The 27,777-nt window shown below is 41.3% G+C and overlaps 2 protein-coding genes across 3 annotated transcripts; both read right to left on the bottom strand.

The window, feature by feature from the left end:
* bbln (bublin coiled coil protein) lies at nucleotides 1-1,049 on the bottom strand. The gene is made up of 2 exons (XM_042059200.1): nucleotides 487-1,049; nucleotides 1-262 (listed from the first exon to the last, which is right to left on the bottom strand). The coding sequence occupies exons 1-2, from the start codon at nucleotides 563-565 to the stop codon at nucleotides 27-29; spliced, it is 315 nt and encodes a 104-aa protein (XP_041915134.1). The 5' UTR covers nucleotides 566-1,049; the 3' UTR covers nucleotides 1-26.
* A 9,503-nt stretch (nucleotides 1,050-10,552) lies between these two features.
* On the bottom strand, nucleotides 10,553-27,498 carry LOC121680802. 2 transcript variants are annotated; one of them, XM_042060338.1, is made up of 3 exons: nucleotides 27,374-27,498; nucleotides 11,260-12,684; nucleotides 10,553-11,181 (listed from the first exon to the last, which is right to left on the bottom strand). In XM_042060338.1, the coding sequence occupies exon 2, from the start codon at nucleotides 12,647-12,649 to the stop codon at nucleotides 11,270-11,272; it is 1,380 nt and encodes a 459-aa protein (XP_041916272.1). In that variant the 5' UTR covers nucleotides 12,650-12,684; nucleotides 27,374-27,498; the 3' UTR covers nucleotides 10,553-11,181; nucleotides 11,260-11,269. The 2 variants fall into 2 exon arrangements, with proteins under 2 accessions (XP_041916272.1, XP_041916271.1); XM_042060337.1 differs by having other exon boundaries at nucleotides 10,553-12,684.
* Between the last annotated feature and the right edge of the window lie 279 nt (nucleotides 27,499-27,777).

Below are 27,777 nucleotides of genomic sequence, written 5' to 3' on the forward strand. Positions count from 1 at the left end.
CAATGACCAATACATTGTGTTTAAGGTTACTCGTTATTTTCTTCTATGGTTGGTGTTGGAGTCTCATTTGAGGACTGCTCAATGACTGGATGCTGTTGACCTTCAGCCAAACTCTCGTTAATTTTTGCCCTGAACTCCTGGCGTGCCTGCCGATTGGATTCCAGCAGCTCGCGTAGCTTGCCGTTTAGCGCATCATTGCGATCTTCAAGGTCATCTAAGCAGTAGTTGATCTGGTCCAACATCGTGTTGATAGCGGCGTATTCTGTGGCGAGAGAAGAACGTAACTTAAGCTTACCTGACAAAGACAAAGGAATTCTTTGCCGTTCATATCAGGAAAACAATATCTTCGACTGAAACATTGCACTGCACAACATCTTATTTTGGTCAATAAACGGCACAGCATAACGACACATGATGATGGCATAAACGAATGACTATATACAGTCGTTGACGTTGGCATGGACAAGAATACAATATTAACGTTACCTTCCTCATTGAAGTCATCGTCGTCCTCAATGATACCATCATCAATTGTTATGTTGGGATCGCCGTTTGGTCCAGACATCTTGGTGTTGTAAGGTGCTTAATAAGCTGCCAAGCTAACGTTAGCCTACTCTACTGATGGCCAAGACACGGGAAGCGTGAACTGTCTCCTCTCCAATGCAGTGAATAGACTGAACTGGACTGCAATAAAAGAGATCTCGCGCATACTTTGAAATGTGTCCACGGTCTTGGTAAAATGCAGAACTAATGTAACAAAGCAGTAACTACACTAAAAGTCGATCAAGATACGAGTCAAATGACTAAGATTGTTGTCGTCTCATCTGTCAGCTGATCTAGTCAGCAGACACATGAGGACTAAGCAGACCTGTCCAGATATGTGCCTGACCGGAAATGTGAGAATTATTTAGCATTATTCACATTTACAAAATTATTTGTAATGACTTACATTTACTTTAGAGGTATTAACATTATCTACATTATAGGGTGACCAGACGTCCTCTTTTCCTCGGACATGGAGAGGGGAGGAATCATAGATATTAGAAAGATACCGATAACTTCCACTCTCGGAAAATTTCCGGTTTCTGAACTGGTTTCAGTTCCACGTGAGGGCGCTCGTCCACGAATGCAGAATGAATGGAGGTCTAAGGAGCTGTACCCCTCAAAATCCACTTTTCTCGGGATATAATTTTTTGGCAAGTAATTTGAATATTGTATTCGAAAAGGGGAGGCAAAGAAAATACACTTGGTTGAGTATTATATATTTTAAAAGTTACTTAATTGTTCTAAAAAGCCTTTCAAACGTGTCAATGACGTCATTCATTAGCACAATAGAGTGGTGAAGTCCCGCCCCTTCCGTTTGCCATCTTTCAAAAAAATTTATGGCGAAAAAGAAATTATTTTCTGGTCCCGGTTGACGTGTGCCTTGAATTACCCATATGATGTTTGTCAATTTTAAAGACAAATTTTCATGTAAAGACATTTGCAGTTTGTTTCGTAACTATTGAATTACAACATTGTGAAAGATCGTAATTCCAGCGACTACATTACATTACATTACATTTGGCTGACGCTTTTTAGCCAAAGCGACTAACAACATAGTAAACAGTTTAAGTTTTAGAGCAGTTCTCAACAATTTTAGGACAATTTAAAAACATTAGAGTACAGTAAGAATAAGTGCATCAGTGAGTGCTGTTTTTAACAGTTACTTGTCAGTTTGAGACGGCTGGTGAGTGCTAGGATCAGTAAGACTTGTTGTAAGTGTTGCTATGAGAGGAGATGTTCTCTAAAGAGCTGGGTCTTCAGGAGTTTTCTGAAAATGGAGAAGGATGTCTGCCCTTGTAGGAGCTGGCAGTGTGTTCCACCAACGAGGAACAACAGATGAGAAAAGTTTGGATTGGCTTGAGCGTACCGGTGGTAGAGCTAGACGTCGTTCGTCTGAGGAGCGCAGCGGTCTGGAGGTAGGGTATGTCTGTATGAGGGCATTCAAGTAGGTGGGAGCAGAACCGGAGACTACTTTGTAGGCAAGCGTTAGAGCCTTGAATTTGATGCGGGCCGCCATAGGTAGCCAGTGTAGCTGGATGAGCAGCGGGGTAACATGTGCCCTTTTGGGTTGGTTGTAGACCAGGCGCGCCGCCGCGTTCTGGATCAACTGAAGTGGTTTCACTGCGCAGGCTGGGAGACCTGTCAGGAGGGCATTGCAGTAGTCGAGTCGTGAGATGACTATTGCCTGAACCAGAAGTTGGGTAGCATCTTGAGTCAAGTAAGTCCTGATTTTCCGTATGTTGTAGAGTGCGAAACGGCAAGACCGGGTGACTGAGGCAACATGATCTGAGAAGTTTAGTTGGTTGTCGAGAACCACTCCAGATTTTTTGCAGTCCTGGTAGGTGAAACAGACAGGGTGTCAAATTTGATGTTGATGTCGTGACTACAAACCCATCAGTCGCGCTAGTGACGTTAGCTCATTCACAGCCACACTAGATTGTACAAGCATACCAGCAACAGGTCTTAATTGGGCTTTCCTTGCCGAAGAAAATACCATGAGTCAGAGGATTAAACACATCAGGTAAGTTGTATTCGTCCATAGACTGTACATTACATACTGTTAAGTGACATAGCAGGCAGCAAGATGCAACCGTTAACTAGCATAACAGCTCTTATCGTTTCATTACGTTGGTGACGTACATCGTTCGAGACGAGAGATGTAGTCCACTGAGTGGATTCGCAACATAACCAACCAACATAACTTTTGAAGTCAATCGAATAACAGTACTTTCTTGACGTGAAAAATTATCTTTTAAATTCACACACATCATATGTGAAATTTGTGGCACAATTCAAACTGGACCAAAAAATAATTGTTATCTCTCCATTAACTCCCGTTCATAATTTTTTGAAAGATAGGTCCCATGGACCGGAAGTAGAAGGGGCGGGACTTCACCACTCTATTCACCTTATTCAGCCCCGCCCATTTGTTTAAATTCCACGTTGTCTTTAAACTTCCGGTCGGCTAGCTACGTCTAGTTAGCTTCATTGGGATAACACCATAGGATAACACGGCAGAAGAGGATAGAGAGGCTAACTTGGGAGGAAAACGACAAATGCCATCAGGAGGTCAGATTGCAATATTGTACTTCGCTACCCAAGGTTATTCACCCCTACGGAGTGGGTAGACGATGCGGCAGTGGCCGCTGTATCGTATGGAGAAACTCGCAAATCCTTATCTGTTTGGTAACTATGGTAACTAGTCATTACAGTCAGTAACAAAGTCAGTAACAGACACACAGTCAGTTTTTTCCTAACTTCAGATAGGAAAGCTGTATAACAGAAATGTCTTAAGTCACCAAAATCCTAAATAAACGTTCCTACCCAGATAGCAAACATACACTGGGACGGAACTGGGCCACACCTACCACAACGTCCAGCACGGATCTGCATAATGGACCTGATCCGGCGTCCAAACGCACATCGGTCCAAAATTGGTCTGGATCCGTTTGACGGATCTGGTACCAATAAGGGCTAAGACTGGCCAAGTTCCGTATGGTAGTCTGTGTTACTGACATGTTCCATCTGTTTATCATATGCAATACGGGTCCGCTTATTGTGTGTGGTACGGACTCGTTTATCAGACATCAGCCGGCTTTATTTGACATGTGAAATGTGATTGGTAATTAGGGCTAATTATCCTGAAAAATCTGTTTGCTACACATTTGCTAACAGGTTCGTTATAGGTTCACCCAGGCTAAAGTTCACAGTAACGTTTTCCCAACAGCTCAACTGATAAACATAAGCTAGGCTACAAACACAAGGGGGGTAAAAAAAACTTTACACATAAGTGTCTTATTTTTTTTATTCAACAACCTGGCTGTAGAAGTGCAATCCCAGACAAAGTTTAAGTCGTGTTAATTCCACATTTATTCCTTTTTGCAAATAGGCTAAGTCACAATCACACTCGTTTTTTATCATCAGTGATCCTGTTAGCGTTATCACTGTTTTTTTTTTTTTCAAAATAGTTATTGTGATAGCTGTTTTGCTTAAGTTAAGCTAGTTGTTGTTGCTGGAAAATAATAGTAAAGTTATCAATCGCTCGGTTGCTTGTTGTTGTCTCTGAATAAACCAACAGAGATAAAAAGCAGATACTACCTTGAAAAGTTGGGCTGTCCTAGTCCAACCCCAGGCTGGCAAATCATGTCAAAAGATTGATAGTGAGCAAACCAAAGATCCTTGATTAACATTACTGCTTGGACTTCTGCATGCGTGGCAAGAATATGGGGTTGTTTCATAGCACTGTTAGATCTGACACAAACAACAATTGACTACTTTTACCACTGCTAGGTAATAATAAAAATAACGAAACGAACATATGATCAATATTGAGCCAACTATATCTTCTTTTCCAGCCTTACTGTAGAAATGAAGTGGCCATGGGAACATAGTGCACCCCCATGGTTTCTAAATTTGTGCCAGAGGTGGGACCAAGTCACTGTTTGGCAAGTCACAAGTAAGTCCCAAGTCTTAGCAGTCAAGTCCAAGTCAAGTCCCAAGTAAATACAGAGAAGGGCAAGTCGAGTCCAAGTCCAAGTCACATCAAAGCCAAGTCGAGTCCAAGTCCAAGTCCCAATCTTTTTCAAGTCCTGAACAAGTCATCAGGTACTCTTCACTTAATAATGCCATTATTAGACTATCGATCATAATTTTAGCACTTCCATCTAATCCACAGTATTTTTTGTTTATAAATACAGATTAAAATATGTTCAATGTTTCTGTCTTGTAATCTTTTACGACATATGCATGCGCATACCTGTGTAATCTGTAAACAGATAGCTACATAACACTCAGCACAGCTGCAAATATATATAATGTTTTTCCAAATTGCGGAGCCCACTGTAAGGATGAGTAATAATTTGACTGATGGCAGTTCACTGCGCTAGGCCACAGATTTGCCTGCAAACAATTTATTAGGCTGTCTGGCAGTGGCGACTCATAAGGGAAGCCAAGGTCAACACTTTTATATTATTTAAAAGATAATAATGACAGTAATTTTGTTTTAAAGTATTCATTTCTTAAGAAATACTACACATTTGATGCTGTTTATCTAATTTGTAAATGGTGCACTGTCACTTTAAGCCCATTGTGTCACACGTTCTCATAATGATCCTTTTTTTACCAGCTCCGTTCAAATATAGCCTATGGCTAGTCCACAAACTCAAACATTGTTTGTGCCACATGTATAGCACAATATTAACAATGATAAGCATGATATTAAGTTGGCACAAGAGAAGCATGTATGACATGATGCTTGCTTGACATTTTCTGTTTGCAATTAAAAGTGAATTATGAGCTGTAGCCAGTAGCCACCTAGCTACAGTAGCTGAGTGAAATGTATTTCAATCGGCATATCATGTGCTTCATGTAAATAAATTATTGAATACTTCAAGACTATTAAGACCAGTTCCATTACACAAGGCAAAGACAACTCTTCATAATATTCTTGTCCACTTTCCAAATCACAGTGAGTGCAGCTATGTCATAGTGACCTGGATCTCATAGTTTATAACAGTACAGTAGGCTAGTGAGAACCGGATAATTCACAATCTCCTCTAATCTCGTATTTGTTGCCTTCACGATTTCCTTTTATATGTTTCTTATATTTAAAAGAAGATATCAATCATCATCAACAATGACAAGCCAGCTGGAACCTACTCATTTTCTCTCCCTCTCGTGTGTGCTTGGATGCGTTCTCAATTAAATGCAGTAGGCTAGCATAAGTTCAAGTTGGATCTTAATGGAGAGGACTCGAAAAGTATCAACTTTATGTAACATGCTGTTGGTGCTTTTTGACATTAAACGTTCTCTAACAAGAGTGCAAATCAGTTTGCAGTAAAGCTACTAGTGATTGGCTAAATGTTGGTCCTTCCTCTGTCTCTTGGTGCCCTACACACAGTGCGTAATGCGTGTGGGGGTAGCGGCAGTACTGTACTGTGCTCTGGCCGCTTGTCTCCGCTATTTTTTTTTTTTTTTTTTTAGTCGCGGGAAAGCGTCTGTGGGGTGACTGGTCCACGATCAGGAAATTTAGTTTTTGATTCGAGACATGTCAAGTCATCACAAGTCAAAGAGGCAAAGTCCGAGTCAAGTCTCAAGTGAATAGTATTCAAGTCCAAGTCGAGTCGCAAGTCATGCCGAATTTTATCAAGTCAAGTCTGAAGTCATTAAAATCATGACTCGAGTCTGACTCGAGTCCAAGTCATGTGACTCGAGTCCACATGTCTGATTTGTGCCATTCCAAAATACCTTTTTTTTCTTTAGCAGCCAGTTGACAATGAAGTAGGGAAAGGACAGTCAATTTAGAATCAGCACCTTAATTAATATCATTACCACCTGGGTCTGCTGTGAAAAAATGGTCCTTCGGCTCATATCCGTATCACAGGTTTGGGCCAAATCAGTGCTTTGTATTTTAAACGCATCTCCTGACTTCCAGTTGAGTTGCGGAAATTGGACCTGGGACAAATCTGTAAACCGGTGATAAAACAGCATTGCTAGCAGAGCTGAAACCTGTATCGGGAGTAGACCTGGCCCACAGTCAGATACCGTATGTCCGCTACAGGCGGATCTAAAGGCTTTTATGCGGATCCGGCCCAAAGGAAATTGCTATCTGGGTAACTTTAGGATGACCCATAATATATGATGCCAGTCATCTCGATAGAGCTCTGCTATCTCAGTGTATCGCAATTGATGTACTGCTCAATCGGAAGTTCGGAGACAATGTGGGCAACGCTAGCGCCCATGTTTGCGCGCGGAATAAGGTGAATAGGGAGGGAAAGTAATCTCATCGCCATCTAGTGGTTGCGTTCCTAGAGTTTAGCGGAGGGGATGGGATTTTGTTTTTAGAAAAAAAATATCTCGGTGCACATTGGGATCTTAATTTAATGCCTTCCATATGTTAGGCACTGGGGTCACCTCTATTGCTTCAAGTGGTCATACCAGAGAATGTCTAATAGGAAGAGAATTGGCACTGTCTGGTTACTTCCGGTTTCTGGACTGGTTGCAGTTCCTCCTCAGATTCCACTTGAGGGCGCTCGCAGGCGAGTGCAGAATGCATGGAGGTCTATGGAGCTTTACCCCACAATATCCACTTTTCTCTGGATATAATTTTTTGAGTAGTAATTTGAATGTTGCATTCGCTAGGAGAGGCAAAGAAAATACACACTGTTGATTGTTATATTTTTTGAAGTCACGTAAGTCTTCTAAAAAGCCTTTCAAATATGTCAGTGACGTCATTCATTAGCACAATGCTAGCGTGATATGGGCAACAACGACCCAACCTGTAAGAAATGGAAAGGACATAAGTACTCGTTCATTCAACTTTAGATCTAAAATCTATATTGAACTTGCATAAACTACAATAAAATCTACGATTCTTCTACGACAAGCAGGTGAAAGAGATACATTTAGCCGTCTAGCTCCATAGACCCCCATTCAACCTGCACTCGCCCGCGATCACCCCCAGTCGAATTCTAATGGAACTGCAACCAATGTCGATACAATGAGGCTTAATAGGAAGTGCCAAGGCTCTCCGTAGACGGGCTCTGGTCATACCTTATTTTTAGGATCAGTTGAATTATTTTGAGTTTTTGTCGTAACATGGTGATAAGGAACTACAGCTGCATGTGACGTCACATGTTTGGGCGCTTAATCTCTAACTGATCAATACGCAATTTGCTTAACTCGCTTAACATATTTTTGTAATAACGGAATGTGATGTAAACCAAAGTCCTTTTAGGCAAGTCCCTTCACTCGGCGGCCATATACCAACGTTTTATGGGCACTCATCGGGCACAGTCTTTGGGTCGAACTGCGCGTGCGCAAGGCTTCACGACACCAATCTTGCTCCAGCAGCGAGATCACAACACATGATTGGCACAATGTCTTCACAACACACCATATGATTGGCTCAATGTATTCACATCACACCACATGATTGGCTCAATGTATTTACATGTCGACGTTTTGCCGAGGAAGGGGTGGGATATGTGTAGACAACGGCCATATTGGCGTGACAAACTAGCCCCATGCATTTCTATGGAGTATTTTTTGAGTGCTGTGTCTCCACATTAGAAAGTCTCTGTGTAAACCGCGTGGTGATAACCTTTATGTCAGGATAACTGGTGTTGTGCTTCTACTCACATGAAGAGCTAGCTGTAAGTGTTAAGTGTCAATGCTAACCAGGCTAATAAACAAACCATGCTACCGTGAGTAACGTTGAAGGGTAAAGTCACGTGACTTCTTTTGTAGTTCGTTTATAAAACAAAAGGAGCAATTTCGATTTTCTTAAATAAGGCAAAATAGGGTCTGACATTTTCACAGTTAGAATATTATTACTGTATAGACACTGAAAAATATTTTTGGTGGATAACATCGCTGATTTGGCTTCACAATTTTTTTGTTTTAAAATAGGTCTATGGGACTTAACATTGGAGCTGCTCTTCGATAGGAACGCAACCACTTGGGGCGCTGGTTTTCACTTTCCCTCCCTATGCTAGCGTGTTAATATGGACAACAACGACCCAACCTGTAAGAAATCAAAAGGGCATAAGTACATTCATTCAACTTTTGACCTATAAGTAAGGGATAATGTATAGAACGCCCCGACAGGGCGAATTGGACCCCGATGCGCCAGCGGAGGGGTCTTGTTTCGCCCTGAAGGGACTTATTTTCCCATAATGACCGGTGTTCTATACATTATCCCGCTTATTATACGGCTACCTGCCAAAACGAAAAAATAAACTCCACGATATGTCTCTTTACACTTATTTGTTACCGTTTCGTCGTGGCTTTTGCTGAGAAACAAATAGTTCGCAACACACGCTGAACTTGAATCAAACATTCTTTAGAGCTCAGCTGATCAACCGTCTTTCACTTTTGAATGAAGTTCCAATGCAAGTGGAACCGGAATACTTGCGGAAAGTGACCGGAATACTTGCGGAGTGATATGATCAGCAGCACAAAACCCGTTGCCATTGATATGTTTATTTTATTATATGTTATAATAAAATAAACATTATATTATATGTTTGCAGCGGTAATTACATGAATTTATTTGACCGTAGAACGTTGGGAAATCCCATTCAAGTCAATGGAGCGTTTCTACTAGCATTGTGAAGAGCCGTATAATAACCCATATTGAACTTATACCAATTACAATCAAATCTGAGATTTCTCAACGACATTTAGCCGTCTAGCTCTATTGACTCCCATTCATTTTGCATTCATGGCAACCGCCCCCAGTGGAATTCTGGTGGAACTGCAACCAAAATTCGGTACAATAGCCGGCTTCAGACCGTCGAGCCAGGCCAGGGTCATTTGAGGGGTCACCTGGTGATAGTATCCCAGGCTATACAAGCCTCATGACCCTGAGACGTTTGTGTTCAGACTGTTCTGTGTTCAGTGTTCAGTTAGCCTCTCCGCATTACACCTCGACATGCCCTCGCTTGTGAAAACGTCACCAATACCGATGGATGAACTGGAGAAAGGTAAAAATCAATTGTTTAGCTCAAGGGGAGGTGTCAAATGAGTGTAATTCCCCAAATGGTGAATTATCCCTTTAATGCATCTGAACACTAGGTGGCAATGTTGTATAACATTTCACATCTAAATACGGTGAAATCATCAGAATTATGGTATAGAAATGTGAGCTTCACACAATCATTAATGCAAATAAGGTGCATTATTATTATGTAATTTATGGGACATTTTTTGTCTTTATTAGACATGATTTTGGCATTTATAACATGTCCAAAGACGTGGCCTGTTCATAATTACACATTGGTGGAAAGATTTCACCTCGCACTTTTAATGTTAATGCATCTGGACACAAGGTGGCAATGTTGTTTTTCACATTTCACATCTAAATACGGTGAAATCAGTAGAATTATGGTATAGAAATGTGAGCTTCACACAATCCTTAATGCAAATAAGGTGCATTATTATGTAATTTATAATGGGAAATCAATAGAAATGTTATTTCTTGTTTATTCTCATTTCAAACCACACACATCCATTCCTAGTCACACACACACACACACACTCATTTATACTTAAATAGGCTACATGTGTGTGCAAACAGTGTGACCTGAACACTATTATGCTTTGCAGTTCCGGATTGGATTCCCTTTTACACTTTGTGTTCCTCTCCGACATCCATCATACATTATTCCTAAAACAGTCCTACCCTTATTCACCAATGCAATACCCATTTAACAACGAGGTGTAGGCTCTGTATCCTGTCTTACCTTGCTTATGAGATCGAGATTCATTGCGGAATGTGCCAGCAATATGGAGTGGTAATTTGATTTGATGGAAATATGTTGTGTACATGACAGCCTGTTTAGGCAAAAGGCATGTGACCAGCGTCAACTGCAACCTATACATTTAGAGGGTATAACAATTTCTCTCCAAATATGACCTGCTCCTAGAGCAGGGCTATTCAACTTTATTACCAAGTGGGCCAGACAGGAAAACCACTGGGTCGTCGTGGGCCACTCAAAATACAGTGTTGCTATAATTACTTTTATTGTGGCTGTTATAGACATGCATTCATGAGTATCCAGCTACATTTAATGAGTTAAGTGAATTATATCCACACACACAAAAAAAAACACTGGATGTGGTGGACATTCCTTTATTCTGAGATACATCAATAGGCTCTCAAAACAATTCCAAACAGACATAAGGTGCTTATAGAGCAGGTCCATATAGATTACTTGTCAAATAAAACAGTATTAGGTGATGGAACATTCACACCCAACTTCTGTCATAGCTCATATTTTTAAAATAAATCAGTGAATCAAACAAATTATTTCATAATTTCATGTCAAGGTCTGTTTGCCGTCTTGGGTCCACCCATCTGACACCGTCAGCCATACCCATGTTGAACAAGCCTATTGATACATACCTGTAGATTCTGCACACCCACTAGTCTGTTCCAGTGTGTGTTTTGTCCGAATGTGAAGGAGCCGTGCCTCATCTCTAAAGGACCAGACTTGGAAGGACCTTGACTTTGAGATGTAGCCTGCTCATGTACATGTTTTTCCTGGGCTGCGATGGACTTCGTCTGGCCTGCCAGTGCCAACCAGCCCAACATTTTGTAAAACTAGAGCACATTTTAGTCAAATGCGTGCTTGATATGTTTTTTCTTACAATTAATGTACCAAAGACACAAAGGTGATTCTATTTTCTTAACAGTAACGCCACATCTGGGGACATCAGTGATTCACAGCAGACCCGACTGATTCAGTGCATGATCAATGCTGGGAATCAAACGCTTCTCAAACTCCCAGAGTTTCTTGTCCACGAGCAGCTGGTCTTTGGAGAGGTGTCCTTGCAGGGGGGCCCTGACATGGATGATGCGGCAGACATCGAATGGGACAGTGACAACGGGTCCAAACTGCTTCAGCGTGGTGTGGGCCGAGGTCTGCTCCACTCTCCGGGGGTCAATCAGAAGCTTGGTGGGGTTGAACACGCTCTTCCTGTCCGGCTCTCGGTAGATGTGCTCCAGGATGTTTACACCAGGCACGCGCCTCCACTGAGGCAGACGAAATCGGCCACTGTCTTCAAACTGCGTTTTGGGGAAGATGTGGTTCTCGATCCTGAAGACCCCTGCATTGGGATGTTGCTGCTGCAATGTGTCCATTAGCTTCTCCAGTTTACCATGTTTGTAAGGCATAATGATTTCATCAATGTCATTCAGCAGGAGGTACTTTGACTGGTACATATATCTGTATATACATTCATTCAGAGTGGTCAGCTGACCATAATAATGAATGTCACCGTGATGTAAGTCATACTTCCACCCAGTAGAGGGCGTTAGGAACTTGTGTATTGGCCAAGGCACAACTTCCAGCATACCCTCTCTCATGTAATACGTGAGAACTTTCTCAACATCTGAACCACAGCTTGTGTTGTAAATGACAACCCTCTGAACCCCAATCAGTTTGTACATCTCCATGGTCTGTGCAAACTGTAGGGCATTATTGTACCCCCCAAAAAGGTTGGAAATGCATATAGTATATTTGTACCTAAAAGATTCTTTGACTTCCTGGTTTTGGATTGTTAAAAATGTCAAATTGTCAATGGTGTTTCGGTCCGATGTTATACTGACATATGAGGCTTGCTGTGATGTTGTAGTAGTGCAAAACACGTCTGAAGTGTGAAAAGGAAAGCCAAAGTGGTCGCTATGTATATCTACTTTTGCCTGTGAAGTCGTACACTGACCCAGAGCCCCATTAGCTTTAGCATCAGTATTACCACTGTCATTAGTATCGCCGTTGGCACACAGGACGCAGTAGAGCGGTTGCAGCTCCTGCCTGCAGATGATGCTAATGACCAGGATGGCCCCGCCCAGTCTGTGATCCTTAAAGGCAGACACCATGAGGTGTCTGGAGCCTGGGATGGGGCTGATGGTCTCCATGGGTGCCCGTTGCCATAGTGGTAGTGTAGACTCTGCTGATGGCAGGTCTGTCTGCGGTTCAGGCTCAGCTGAGGGTCTTTCGTTTCTCATCAGGCTCACCAGGTGTATTATGTGCTCCCACCTCAGCATCAGGAGGGTAAACATGGTGATGCCAACCAGCAATGCCAGCTTCCTCTGTATCATGTCTGTTCAGTCCACTGGGATGCAGCATCTACAGTCTACAGAAGGATGACAGCACAACACATAAGGGTCGGATTAGTAATACATATAATAAATAAATAAGGCATAATGTATTGTCCGCCAGTCATTATCAGAAAATAAGTCCCAACAGGGCAATATGTGGTCCCCTCTTAGACCATGGACTAATAAGATTTTTTTAATTCCTATCAAACAAATTGCAGCTGGTCTGGGAATTCCTATTTAAATCCCAGACCAGCTGCAACACACATAACATAATTCACTGCACTCTTTTGTCACTCTCAGTCTTCATTTCCAAAGGTCTGTTGGCTGTGCAAGAATCTGAACAGCTGTTAGATACAATCATTAACTCACTAATCATTAATAAACTAGATGTACCGCCGCCCAGTCCAGCACATTTTTTCCACAAAAATAAGTCATGTTTGTCATATTGCGTTCATTTCCTACTTTGTTCCTTTTTTGTGTGTTTGTAATTGAGTGTGTGCAGAGTGTGTGGTTGTTTTTGTGTATACGTGTGCTTCTGTGTGTGTTCATTGAGTGTGTGTGCCTGCATGTAAGTTAGTTTTTTTTGTGTGTGTGTCTTTGTGTGTGTGTGTGTGTTTGTGTGTAGGTGTGTTTGTATGTGTGGGTGCATGTGTGTGAGGGTGTGTGTGTGTTTATGTGTTTGTGTGCGTGTTTGTGCGTGTCGTGTGTGTGCATGTATGTGTGTGTGTGCAAGTGTAGTGTTACAATTATGCATACAGAACTGGTTCCTTCCTTCAAAATACTGTAGGGGACTAGTGAATCACCATCATTTAACAATGTTAACAAAATCAAATGTAGTATATATATCGCCACCAACTGGTGCACCTATGCAGCCATTGTGGGGGGGGGGCGCTACCACAGAAACGAAAACTCCAGCAACAGACCAGCAGCATATGTCCAAATTTTAATCTTAACCATTATTTTTCATCAGAAACAATCTGAAAACGGGGCTTTAAGTGTAAAATACTGAACTTGTCCTTTAACATCACACATTTTCATGCACTGGTTATTCCATGGAATTGCATTTATAGTTTGAGTGGGCCTACTGCTCGCTCGGGACATTTTTCCTTCACAAAAAAATAGAGAAACACTTTCAGTGACTGAAACAAACTCTCTCTCTACACAGGAAAACCACAGGTGGTCCCCGCCGTGTCTCCTATAGCTTTACTCTGGCTGACTGTCTGATCAATGTCACGTATGCTTTTGGTTTGCACGTAGCTGCTACATTAGACTAGCCTACATTCGCTTCCTGACAGGTCACGTAGGCTACATCATTCTCAGAAACTGTTTAAATTTGAGTAGGCTACAGTGACATTGTCATCTCTCATGGCTCTTCTGCTGCTACCTGTCTAGCCACAACAAAAGTAGTGATATCCGTGGGGTATAGGCTACTACGAAGCACGTTAGACATATCTAGGCTATGTAGACATATCGAGGCTTGACAAAGTCTTGACTCAGGGGTATACATTAAGTGATACTACGATTGCAGTTATGTGATATATTTGTCAAACTAGGCTTTCAGCTCAGATCTGTGCACGTTCTCGGTGTTGGGATGACTTTGGCCAATCGTATAATGTGGAGACGCACAAGACCGCCTCTATTTAAAAACAATTACTTCCGCATTCATGAGCGATAGCTTAATCTACACTGCGGTCATTTTTTGTGTCTAACCTATAACATCAAATAAATCAATTGTCATCAGTTGTATGGTATGCACGTCCATAGTGGGATATTTGCACGCACAGCAATATTAAAGCGCATTCGAGATCCAAAGTGTTAGTAGAGGCGGAGCTCCACCTGTAAGATATATGACAGAATCCTACATGTGAGATAACTTCGTTTTTAAGACAATTGATTGGTCAGTGTGCGGTAGATTACACGATTTGAGCTATAACATAACCTCCTCCCGACCAGGTTTGGTTGACAGCATAAGATACCATGGTGATATAGCGACACTAAAACAGATCCACTTTCGTGTCACAGCGTAGCCTGGCTTTGAGCGCAACATACCTCGCAAACCCACGCTAGGCGTCGTGACTCAGTGGCTCTAACGATAAGTGCATTCTCTGTTGGGATAGTGATGACAGACAAACCGAGAGGGATAAATGGCAGCAGCAAGGTTTCCCAACGTATTATACTGATATGTCGGATTTGCACGGAGTTGATTCTCAATAATACGGAACAATATGCGTTTCTGTCAGGCCATTTCACAAGATGGGGCCGCTGTGTAAATCAACTTCCTGTGGAACAGCACAGTCCCATACACAGCAAAAGAAAAGTCCACAGGAAAGACATAAGCAGGAAGACGTTTTACCCTGCCAATTAAGGCATCATTAACATCAACGAGGCCGGACACCTGGGGCCTGTACTACGAAGGGAGCTTAACCTACCCAGATGTAACCCAGGGTTAATTTGTTAAACTGGGGTTGACAAAACCTGGTTATCTTAAGTGGTGTTACAGTTTTTTTTCAATCGCTAACAAGCACTTACCCATACGTCAGATAGTTTTTCTAAACTCTTAACACAGACTCACACCTACAAAACACAATTGGCCAAATGGATAATTGTCTTCTCAAAAACACATATTGTTAAATATATACTAACTCTTCATTTAAAAAAAGAACACATCTTTCTCTGCACACACTAACTTTACCAAAACACTGGAAATCTGACTCAAAATGAAATTATTCTGTCAAAGAATAACACTTGTTTTCACTTCACAAGGTACATGCAGTCAATCAAAGTACACCAGGTTCCAAAATACTGGCTATTGTTAACATTACAAAAACGGCATAGACTTTTATGTTTTAGTTTTACAGGTATTTGCATGCAAAACATGCTATCCACCGTTTTTACACTAAATTTCTTGGTTGGGAAGTGCATGTCCACATGTAATGTTCACATTCAAAAGCATTCCAGTAAAAAGCAAGTCAGTTTTTTTCCCTTTATTGTTTACTACAGGAGGTACAGTAGAAATACTGTTTACAGTATGATAAAACAGAAAAAGATTTACAGTATTGCTTACAGTGAACAAAATATCCATGAAACACACGAGCATTCTGAACAAAAAACAACAGCAAAAAGCCCAGATACATAAAAAAAAAGGGGGGGGGGGGTACTATAAAAAAGCACATAATTACTGTATCTAATATCTGCGATCTTCAGAGTTAGGCCACATGTTTTCATCAACATCACATCTAAAATTATCCAAGGCGATGCACCTGGGATAAAACCATTTGGCAGCAGAAGAGGTTTTTATACTGTATCTAAGGTTTGGAATATTGTGTTTGCTATTGTGGGATGTTGTGTGTTAACATTCGTAAATACTACAAAAACAATCCATAGTTTTGTTGGGAGGTATAGCTTGTTTGTTAAGAAAATGTAAGCATTGTGGAAATGTGTTCACTGACTGCATATTGTGTGAAAACAACATGATATGTGTGAATGGTATGGCCACAAAAGACATGCTGTGCTAATTGTGTTTAGAGTTTTGAAAATGTGACAACTGGTTAGACAAACGCTTTTTAGCATCTGAAAAAAACTGTAATCGGTAGTAGGACACTGATTATGAAGTTGATTTGTTGAGCCAGTGTTAACCTAATTGGAGTTTGTGCGCGTTCACATAAAAGGGGCGGGTTGCAGCGCAAGTCACCACTTTCTGTGATGACGCGATCACCTTATTTTACGGATGAGGAATGCACAATTATTATGACAAGTTATGAGGAATCAGGGTGCATTCAGGGCACTTCGGAATGACAAGGACCGCCCCCATGGCTACTTTGTTTTTCCGACAGTGTTCATGTGCTTTGCCGTCGGAATGTGTGACAAACACGGATGCAACAACAAAGGTTAAAACATACACTCACTAATCCTAAACAAAACAACTGTATTTGCTTAAAATATAGTGTAAGACGCTCGTGAAAGAAAGATATGCAGCTTTCAAGTGACAAAAACGGCAAATTCCCAAGTTCACATTAAAACTGGACATGAAAGGCCACATGGACTACAAACGAACTACAACGTGACGCCAAAAGTAATGACGAGCCCCTAACTGGGCAACTCTGTTAGCAAAATCTAGCCCCAGTTTCCGACCTCTGACTCACATTACGTGACGTGAATGACGCGGAATGATGATGTTTTCACTCGGAGAAAGGTTTTTCCGAAGCCCATGAACACTAGGTTAAAACCCACTCTACGACAAAAATCAAATACGTCAGCAGTGAACAAAGCAAGGCAAGGATGTTGGCAACGTATTGCAGATCGGGTAGCCTAAATGCCTAAAAGTAAAGTTTTATTTCCACATGTTCTTCAAATATGTGTTACGGAGGATTAATAGCTTGCGGAATGTATGAAATGAGTTGAAATAATTAAATGGCCTATTTTGAGTTCATAAAAAGGCCTACAGATGCAACACAATTCAGAAGTGGGCATAAAGATTACAGTAATAGGATAATTGAATGTTTAAGTAGCCCCCATTGACTGATTTAGTGTATGCCTAACCATTGCCAAACGCACATGGCAGCAGGTGAAAATAAAACACAAACACATTATTCAGAATAGTGGTTTATACAGTCATAACTTGCATTAATATTTCTTAATTATGAAAACATGTAGGCCTAGTATGCCTTCACTTGGCCTCTGTTTTACAGCTAACAAGAAAAAGGTGTCTTTGACTACTGTAAGGCACCAGAGTGTTTTACAGTAGCAGAGGAGTTGGCCATTGCAAATAATAGTGGAAGGCCGATTATGGATGGAAGGGGTTGAGGGAGGCATTCGGTCGGATTCTGGTGCTGTGGAAATGTGTAGCCTTTATGTGCAGGGTACAGTAATATGACATTCAATTCAACAAGTTTGTTAAAATTGTGATTGATTAAAATTGTTAAAATTTTAATTTATTAGGCCTAGGCTATGTCCGATTTATTTTAGGCTATTCTTGCTCAGATGTTCAGCATACTGTAGGCTAGGCTAGGCCTATGTCCGATTTATTTTCAGACATACAGTATTCTTGCTCAGATGTTCAGCATCACCGATTAGATGGAATACATGAATGTCCACGTAAGGGCATTGCTATGACGGGCGGCATTAGAGCCTAGATCATCTGACAAAGATAACGAATTCCCTTGGCAGACAATCTATATCTTCATATATATATATATATATATATATATATATATGGCGGTCTCTAAAACCCCTCGAAGAGAGCACCTCACGATTTGCGCTCCGATGGCGTAAGGATCATCCAGGTACGCCGACATTGTCTCGAATTGTTAGTGGAGGGGTGGTACTTATAAAGGGTGTGTTTAACGGAAACCTCGGGTTAATCAAGAACATAACCTGCTCGGAGCAGGTTTGAGATGTAGCGTAATTTGCCATGGCAGCATACCTAGGTTAAAACATATCCACCTTAGTAGTATGTAGTAGTATGGGTTAATCGGGAAGTTATGCCACACGTGATCAAGTTACTCTCGAAGTTACCCAGATAAGCCAGTAACCCCTCTTCGTAGTACAGGCCCCTGGACACTGTGAAATAGGCTTAGTAAGGCGTGCAACATCATGATGTCAATCATCACTGATTTGTCTCTGAACGCCATCAAACGCGCCAGCCCAGTTTAGGAGCAATTAATTAAACTATTTAGTTATTCACATTAGCCTGTGCTATACTGATAAAGTATGCCTATTTGCTTACCCTTTTGTCGGGTCTAGCAGGCTAGGTCAGTGGCTGAACTGCATTTAGGGTGCTTACTTGTGTTGTGAAGTAAAATATCTACTAGGAAGATTGCAAAGACTTTTGACTGGGTAAAGAAATAGGTCTTTATTTTAAAACGTTTCCAACTGTTTATTACTTGAAAGCAAGATGACGATTGTCACAAACGTTTACCTCTTTTAGGAGAAATTTTAAGCTGACAGGCAATTGTTACCATTCTATTAAACCAACGTTCACCGACAAACGATCAGGAAGCGGTTCTTCTTCCTACTCGAATACTAGGATCAAACACATGAAGTTGTATCTCCGAAGACATTTTGTGCAACAGTTTTGACTCGAGTTTTAGCCAGGTTTTAGCACTGTAAAGTTGAATATGGAGCATAGCACAGGCAGAATCGGATGAGGACGCACTGGAGGAAGCGTCACAGTACTGTTAGCCAATCAGAGGTGAATTCATTAGCATGTCATTAATATTCATGACTAGAGGCGAAATCCAGTCGTTCCTCCCCGCCCACCTACCCCACCAAACTAGAACAGCATGAAACAGACGCAGGACAGCATTTTTTTCACCAGAACCGGCTCACAGGGCATTCATCAACACTACAGACCACTGCAAAATTAATGAAAAAACGATGAGATGAGACCTTTAAGAGTAAACTCAACCAAATATAAGGGAAAATGTTATTTATCCTTCTAGACTACTTTATTTGCCTTTTTGGACAGTATTTCTTTTTTCTGGATTGTTCATTTCATTTTTATGTTTTTCTTTCATCTGAGAATTCATTTTTTAGTTTTACTCTTCCTCGCTATCTTCTTGAGGCACAGGTTCATAGTCCTCATCTATGTTTCACTCACTCATCACCTGAGAGCTCAAAATCTGATCCCCCCCTCATTCATCCTATACAAATGATCTCCTAAATTTCCCAAAACATCCAAATATTTTGGTCCTGGTGTCCATTCATAAAGTCAATATTATTTTAAAATGTAAATAACTTAACTTCTTTCAAAATTAATCATATGATTCCTGACATTTTCATTAACAAGACCATATATTGCCATCATAATGAATGCTTAATAAGAAGACACTATTTGACTTATCTCTCCTCCTTCCATAAAATGTGCTTGTTTTGATGTCAACCATTTTTGAGAACCAGGAAGAGGAGGTTCCCAGCAACCCAGCCAATCACATGATATATCATTAGAAAGCCCAGGATGTCCTCTTTAAAAGACCACAGGAATTGTGAAATCTATAGAATAGCTTAAAGGGGTAAAGGGGTATGCATCTAGAACTTATGTCCACTACAGAGGACATAGGTCTATGGATTGGTTCTCAGGACAGGAGGCTAGGCATCATCTCCTCGCGGGGTTCACTTCACATTTCACATATCTGCGCTCACGCAGGTAGGCAGGCGCGAGCGTTCCGTCCACGTTGCACTGGCATCACTAGAGGTGATAACGTAGGCTACGTTTGAAAAAAAAAAAATAGGCTACTCTCCAAGAGGGTGAATGACACGAGAACCCTGAAGACAAGTTTCAAAATATGCCAAAGTTTTATTTATTTAGCGTTTATTTTCTACTCACATTCGCCGGAAAAGACCCATTTTAGGATCTACAATGATAGGCTAACTCCTCTCCTAGTTACTCCACTGGCTCCCTATAGTGACCAGAATTAGGCCTATATGTAAATCTGGATCTGCTCCCTGCTATCTTGATTCAGTGAGCAATGTGTAGGCAACATCCCCAACCAGAGTGCGAATTACCCCACCATAATTGGTGGGTACTGCTCCTTCACTTCTTCTGACCATCATGGTCTGTTATACCATATCAATGCCCACCGTGATCGCCAAGTGCAACGTGTTGTGCAACACACGGTCTAAACATGCGACAAACTGATAATCAGTAGGCTACAGAATATCTCATCGTTCTTATACTGTATATCCAGAGAACTGTTTTGATCAACTCTGCCCTCTGCCCTCATCGTGTCGTCTCCCTGCGGCCTGCTAACGGCTTTTATCCTGTGCCTCTCCTGTCTGCTGGGTACCCCTTTCCTTAACACATATGAACAGTGTATAAAACCTAACTGCACCTACACTTTTAATGTAATTGTTTGTAGATCTTAGTGTTAATATTTCCTGCTTACTCTTTTAGCACCAAAAAAGTGCCTGATGTCTGTGTGCCCTTTCCTTTTCCTCATAGTGTCTCTCTGAATAAAATAAAATAGTTTCATTAAGGGTTCTCAGATGAAACTACATTTATCAAACTAAAAATATGAAATAATATAATGTAAAAACAATACCAACCAATTAAAAACAAATTCAAATACTAGCAGATATTTAGCCTAGGCTACTTGAGTCTTTTTGTTTCCACAGGTTTCACTGATATTATAGGCTTAGCTACATCAGACCCTCTTGTGCATACCGGTAATATAAAAACACAGGATTTGTGCCAAACTAATTTTAAAAGGGCACAATAATTTATTCAAGATATAATAAGAATGGACACCTAGGCTATGGAGTTCATCTTGGAAATGACAATTGATTTTACCTCACCACAATGTAGGCTAAAGGTTTATTTAAATAGAGAATTACCTTGCTAACTAACCTTGGTAACTAACCAAGGTCCACTTTACTAGCCTCAGTGGGTAAGAAAGTAGCAGGTAAGTAGCCAGTAATTCAATGTATGAAGACGAGGTGACATGAGCTATGAAAGAACAAACACGTTTATAAATGAAGGTTGTAAAATAACACATTTTCAACAAGCTAGACGTCAGTTAGCAACTTACATTGACCCATGCACGTCAGCAGCAAACCGAATTTTGCCTACTGGAGGAATTTACCTAGCGTTTTGTCATTCAATGTTGACACTTGCTCAGTTGCTTCTAGCGCCACGGTGGTTTTAAATGGTACGGGTTTCTGAAATCGCTTTACATTAAAATGTTCCTACAGTGAAAATAGGAGTTGACTTGTATTGTAACTGTAATGATGTTTTTTCACAATATCAGAAAAATTATCTGACCCCCCCAAAATTGATATTTCTGTCTCTTTGGGGGGTACTGGGTCTTTATTGGGGGGTACAGTACCCCCCAGTACCCCCTGTAATTCGAACTATGTCCCCAACCGTTGCGGTCTTCAGATGAGCGTCTGTTGTGTCGACCAGCCATAAACGCTAGGTCAAATTCAAGATCTTTTCCTCAGTGGTTCCATGTTGGCAGCATGTTGGTGGAATGAGTTGCCCAGTGCTCTCCGTTCACTGTGATAGTTTTGGGTCTTTCAAGAGGGCTCTAAAGTCATATCTGTTCAACATGCACTTTAGCATTTCTTGTGTTATGGTTTAGGCTTTAGTAGGCTAATTGTTTATTTTCATTAGGCTATTAATTGAATTAACATCGTTGCTTATTCTTCTTAATAGTCTTACCAACTTTTTAAATTGTTTAGCCTACTGTGAAATTTAACTGTAGCCTATTTATATGTCGCTTTGGACAAAAGCGTCTGCCAAATCCCATAACCATAACCATATGGCTCTATGGAAACCAATTGACGGAAATCCATTTTAGCGAGATGGAAGTAATATTTACAGTATATATTAAAAGCATATTTACAGTCGCATTTATTAGTCACATTGTCTCAAATTTTAGTGGCAAAATGCGATCATTGGTCGCAGTCTGGAGCCATGCATTTCCTTCACATAGGCTATTCTAACCTTTAACTCTGTTACATGGAAATCCTGGCGTAGGATATTAAGAATCACACGTGTGGGTTTTAGATTTGGTGACTTTCTCTGCGTTCTTTAGCATCTCTTATAGCACAATTTCCCTGATCCTCCTCACCACCAGCTGCTGATATAGAGACGTTCTCAGATATAACTGTCAGGAGAAGTAGGCTACTTCAGTTTGTATTGTAATAAAGTTTAGCGCCTAGTGACGCTACCCACACAGCAAAAGGACTCCGCGGCGGATCCGCCGCGGAGGTACGACGGCTTCCGGAACGGACCCGCGAAACGGACCCGTATCGGAGTCCAGATGCTCTCAGGAACGGATCCGCTACGAAGGCGGATCGCGGACCCGCCGTGGCTCCGCACTGCATCCACTCCGCATCCGCGATTAAAACCTTACCTCCGCGGCGGGTCCGTTTGGGATCAGCAAATCGATACATACATCCGCCGCGGACCCGCAACGGACTCAAATGCTCATCTGGCCCGGGTCCGTTTTGGACCCGTTTATCTCATTTTCAAAATTCCTTCTGTTCTTGCTGTAGGATAAAACTAGGCAACTATAGGATAAAAGTAAAACTATCACTAGGCCTAGCCTAGGCTACTACAGCAATATAGGCCTACGATTAATCTGCATTGCCTCGTATTTTTAACTTAACAATACTGTCAATAAACCTAACAGAAAAGGTTTAAGTCAAGACATCAATTTACTGTACAAACGTGATCACTACTCAATGGAAATATAAAATGGACATTTATGGAAAGTTACAGGTTATAAGCTATTCTGTTTTTGATAAGTAGCCTACATTGCCTAGGCTACTTTACATTCATTTTGTGGTCAAAACCTAATTTAGTGCTTTATAGGCCTAGGTCAGTGCAGACATGAAATATTTTATCTAATAGGCTACAACTTCAATGAAATACTGCGCTATGCACAGCTAAAATATCAGAAAATGAATAACTGGTGAATGACAAGAAGTTCAATAAAAAGATTGTTTAATGCTTATTTCTCCTATTACTCCATTTGTGTGGATGGAGGCGGAACACATCTCCTCGTTGCCCGATCCACCGCCGGTTGAAACACCTGATTGCGTGTTTGGTGACCTCAGTGTCCGTGGCAGACCGTGTCACCATGTTTTTCCTCACAGCACCTGTAATCAAACAGACAGATATGTTTATGTTTATGGTATGTAGCATCCAAAGCCAAGTATGCTTACACAATACAATATATAAGATAGGTATTAAGGAGATTAAATTTAAAAAGAAACATGACTTACAAAGCTCCTCTGTTCGCTGCACGTTGAGGGCTGGTGTGGGGGTGGAGGGAGTTGAGGAGGGACTGCCGTTCCTGGCCCATAGTGAGGTGGGCGGTGTGCGAGAGGGGGAACATTTTTTTTTATTAAATGGTAGTATTAAATTGTATTAAATTGTAAAAAATTGTATTAAATCTGTTAACCATGACTGATAATACACAGGGGGCCTTTCTATTCACTAATATTTCAGAGATCAGTCCCTACCTTGAGTAACTCTCCGTATGTTAAATGCAGGTGCAGGGAGTTGAGGTGGTGAAGAGTGTTGCGGTCCTGCCCCATGGTGAGGTGCTAAGGGAGATAAATGGTTGTGATCTGTTAACCATGGTAGGCTGAGAGCTACAGGGCCAAACAATGGCAAACAAAAACAAATCTCTGGTCATGCTGGACATGAATTTGTATGTTTCAATATTTTGGTATGCACTATCTATATCAACTCCATGAATGGATTGACATTGAAATCAATGTGTTTCAATACAATCTGATAATAATGAATGAACTTTTCAGGCAATATTGCATGAATGCAGATGTTTTAACTGACAAAATATTTGGCTGAGATTTTGAAAGTAATGGATAAAGTATGCAGAAAATCTCAGATGGTAATGCAGATGCAATCTGTTGATCTGAAATGTTGTGACTACTGCTGTGTTAATATAGATGGGGCCACTGTATTCAATATTATTTCAGAGATCAGTCTTTACCTTAACAGTTTTCTCCAGGTTGAGGGGTAGTGACTTGGCTGCCTGGCACTCGGCGAGATGGTGGAGCTGGAGGAATAGATACAAAGCGAGGGGAATGTCTTTAGCACTAAGAATGTTAACCATATCTCTAATATTAATATTATGATTTAGTTATTTCAATGTTAAGAGATTATTACTTACTTTGCCAGTGCAATTGGCTTGGGCTTGAGGCTCCAACTGATATACCAGGCGAGTTGGAAGGTACCTCAGAGATGCAAAGTCACCATTTTCTGGCTCTTCACTGTCATCAGAGTCCCCGAAACGATGGCTGTTACATAACGATATCATTATGGTTATTGCAATCCCAAAATTTCCAAATATATATATAGTACAAGCATCTCTGGTCTATTTTGGAATGCTACTGGAATGTGTTCACATTACATTTTAACAACCCAGAAAGTATCTTACTTGATCAAGCAAACCCAACAGAGGCAATCGTAACGTTAGATGCTAGAATCCAGCCGATAAAAGTTGACGCTGCAGAACAAACAAAATAGAAGATGGGGACCAAGTTCCATACAGTTAAGTTACGTTAGCATAAATCACAAACCGATGCCAATAGTGGTCTGAACCGACTTAAACAGTGATTAAAATGCCGAGGCTTTCATTACAAAGATGGCAGATAGACACTAAAGTTACGTATGAGACCAAACTTGGAAAAATGCAAACGTTAATGCACAGCTAGCTAGAGGCTAGGGCTAAACCATTATCAGTGAGTCAACATGCTAAAGTTGTAGGTAGCTATCATAGCAGAGCTTCACTGACTTCATTGACTGAAATACCAGTGCCAATATCACCTTAATCAAGGTTTGCATCGCAAACGTGATTTCAATATATGTATAGCACTAATAGACATTAGCAATAACTTATGCAATTGCGCCTAGCAGCATGCTAGCTAGCAGCTATATGCCGCTAGCATAGTAGCACTATATGGACAACAGCGACAACAGACAAGACCAGACTAATGTTAAATAACAATGTGTGTTTTTTAAATCACACTACCATAACATATTCTGCCGAAATTGCTATCCCATTTTAAATCAGATAGGCTACAGACTCATATGAGCATCACAGCTAACAATAACGTTAACTTTGCACAAACTGTTGCACAAAATGACAAACGTCTCTGGTTGCACTAACGTTAACGTTAGTCCTAATATCAAACAACGTCATTACAATTAATAAACATGATGATTATAAAACCACAAAGGCCAATGTTTAGCTATTGTGAATGTCGCAATATATTAATAAATATCACTTACTCGAGAGGGTTCAGCGCAACCGTGTCCCAGCAAAGAAAATATCCACTAGTATGACTCTTCTTGGCTCTTGGTGTACAGTCATGTTCAACCGTTACAGTAAATGCGCGTCCGCGCCCGCGGATCCGACATGGGTCCACTCAGGATCCGCTGTTTGACAGTAGAATTTACGGGGCCGCCTGGAGGCGGAGCTGATCCTCTGTGCGGCACCAAAACGAATGCGACAGTCACGCGGGTTTGGCGTCTTGAAGGCGGATCCGCCTAGGAGTCTACTGCTGTGTGGGTAGTAACTCCCCACGGTGACCAGCGAATATTGCTGCCACCACCTTTAATTAACCCGGTCTGGTCCGGTCAAAACACTGAGCATTACAGGCGGTCTGAAGGAAATAACAATGATCTTTATTTACTTTAACAAGTCCTAAAAGTGGCCCACGTTGGCCAAACAGCACCACACACATTAGGTAATCACAATAGGTCTGAATAAAATTTAAGAACACACGTGAATGGGTAATAGGCCTACGTTAAGACAGGCTACAATTCATCAATTCAACACTGCAATAATAAAAGTCAACGCCACATTTCTCCAGTAATAAATACCACGTAGAAATACACTCCACACACTACTAGGCTAGTTACAACAGGTAGGCTACTTTCAATACACACGTGAAAGTCAGACGCTAAAAAGAATACACAGCTGTGGTGGCCTTAGCCGAACGATAGTCCAACAACATACACACGCACGCACGTACACACACGCACCCACACACACACACACACACACACACACACACACACACACACACACACACACACACACACACACACACACAATTACAAAGTTATTAAAAGCGGACTTCCCTGTCCGGGTTCAGTGAGACCCCGTCGTCTCACTGAAAAGCGGGTCGCAAGTGTCTCTGGTCACACGCACATTCAGGGTAGCTCGCTGGCATTCCCCTACACTGGATTCTGGCTACCTTAAAACCAAAGCCCCGCTGTCTTCCTCCAGGCCAATAAGTGGTTCCCCGGTATCTTCAGCGCCGGTGGTGCTAGCCGACCACGAACGAGTCCAACCCTCAAGTCCCCAAAGTCCATGCGAACCCAGGAGCTCCCTACGGCGTGATTCCAGTCTCAACCCAACCAACTCAGCCACCCTCCCCCCCCCCCCCTTAAAACTATCAGTTCATTAGGCTCAGGTGTTTGAACACAGCCATTGCTGTTAATTACCGATCTCCAGCACCTGCGTTGTAAGTGGTGTCAGTCAATTCCCCCGTTTCTCCACAGTATTATATGGTGTTAGGAGTATGTGGAAGCTGTTTGCACCAGAGCTCTGCCTGCTCTCCTGCATTATGTTACGTCTTACATTAAAAGGAGCATTAACCTCACACATTCTTCATATGCGTCACACATCTATTATTATTATTATTCTAACTATTAAACGTCCACCATCATTATGAACTATCATGGATTTTAAATCACATCACAAAAAATAATAATTGTCAACTTGTTTTCATGTTCATTCTGAATGCTGTTCATGTCGTGGTTATTTCAATCCTCAAATAAATGTGTGTGTGAGTGCGTGCGTTTGGTGTGAAGTCCCCAAAGTGCTAATAAAATCATCAGCTGTGTCTGAGTGGGAGGCTCAGTTTAGCCGATTTAGTCAAGCATAAAGCTATCCTCATTTTTGATAAAGCAGAAATATAAATAGATAACATCAAATATCTCGAGTTGTGATATTGGTGTTTTTAAGGTCTTTGCCCTATACATCTAAGTGTCAAAGTAAAATATTCATAATAAGGAATTAATATTGCCTTTAAGTCCAGACAGATAGATTATAATGTGACTTTTTTTTCTTAATCTAAATCAGATGAAAAGTATTTTTTATCTCGTCAGATATGAGTAATGTTCATTTTAGAGTGCATTATAAGTACACAGTAGGCTACTCTCGCATGCTGAGAACCACTCACCTCGGCCACTGGACACAAATCTCCTTTCCTGGATCGGAGGTTGTCCAGCTCCTTCCCTGTACTACGAAGCGAGGTTACTGTCTTATCTGGGTAACTTCGAGAGTAACTTGATCACGTGTGGCGTAACTTCCGATTAATCCGTAGGCTACTACGAAAGGTGGATATGTTTCAACCGAGGTATGCTGCCATGACAATTTACGCTGCATCTCAAACCTGCTCCGAGCAGGTTATGTTCTTGGTTAACCCGAGGTTTCCGTTAACCACACCCTTTATAAGTACCACCCCTCCACTAACAATTCGAGACAATGTCGGCGTACCTGGATGATCCATACGACATTGGAGCGCAAATCGTAAGGGGCTCTCTTCGCAGGGCGAGGGGTTTTAGAGACCGCCATATTTAGACT

This window comes from Alosa sapidissima, chromosome 13 (assembly GCF_018492685.1).
Source record: "Alosa sapidissima isolate fAloSap1 chromosome 13, fAloSap1.pri, whole genome shotgun sequence".
NCBI classification, from domain to species: domain Eukaryota; kingdom Metazoa; phylum Chordata; class Actinopteri; order Clupeiformes; family Clupeidae; genus Alosa; species Alosa sapidissima.

Excerpts from the sequence above, each read along its gene's own strand:
- bbln (XM_042059200.1), bottom strand. The coding sequence starts at position 565 with ATGTCTGGACCAAACGGCGATCCCAACATAACAATTGATGATGGTATC. Across the intron at positions 263-486 it reads CGATGACTTCAATGAGGAAG|AATACGCCGCTATCAACACG; the intron begins GTAACGTTAATA and ends CTCTCGCCACAG.
- LOC121680802 (XM_042060338.1), bottom strand. The coding sequence starts at position 12,649 with ATGATACAGAGGAAGCTGGCATTGCTGGTTGGCATCACCATGTTTACC.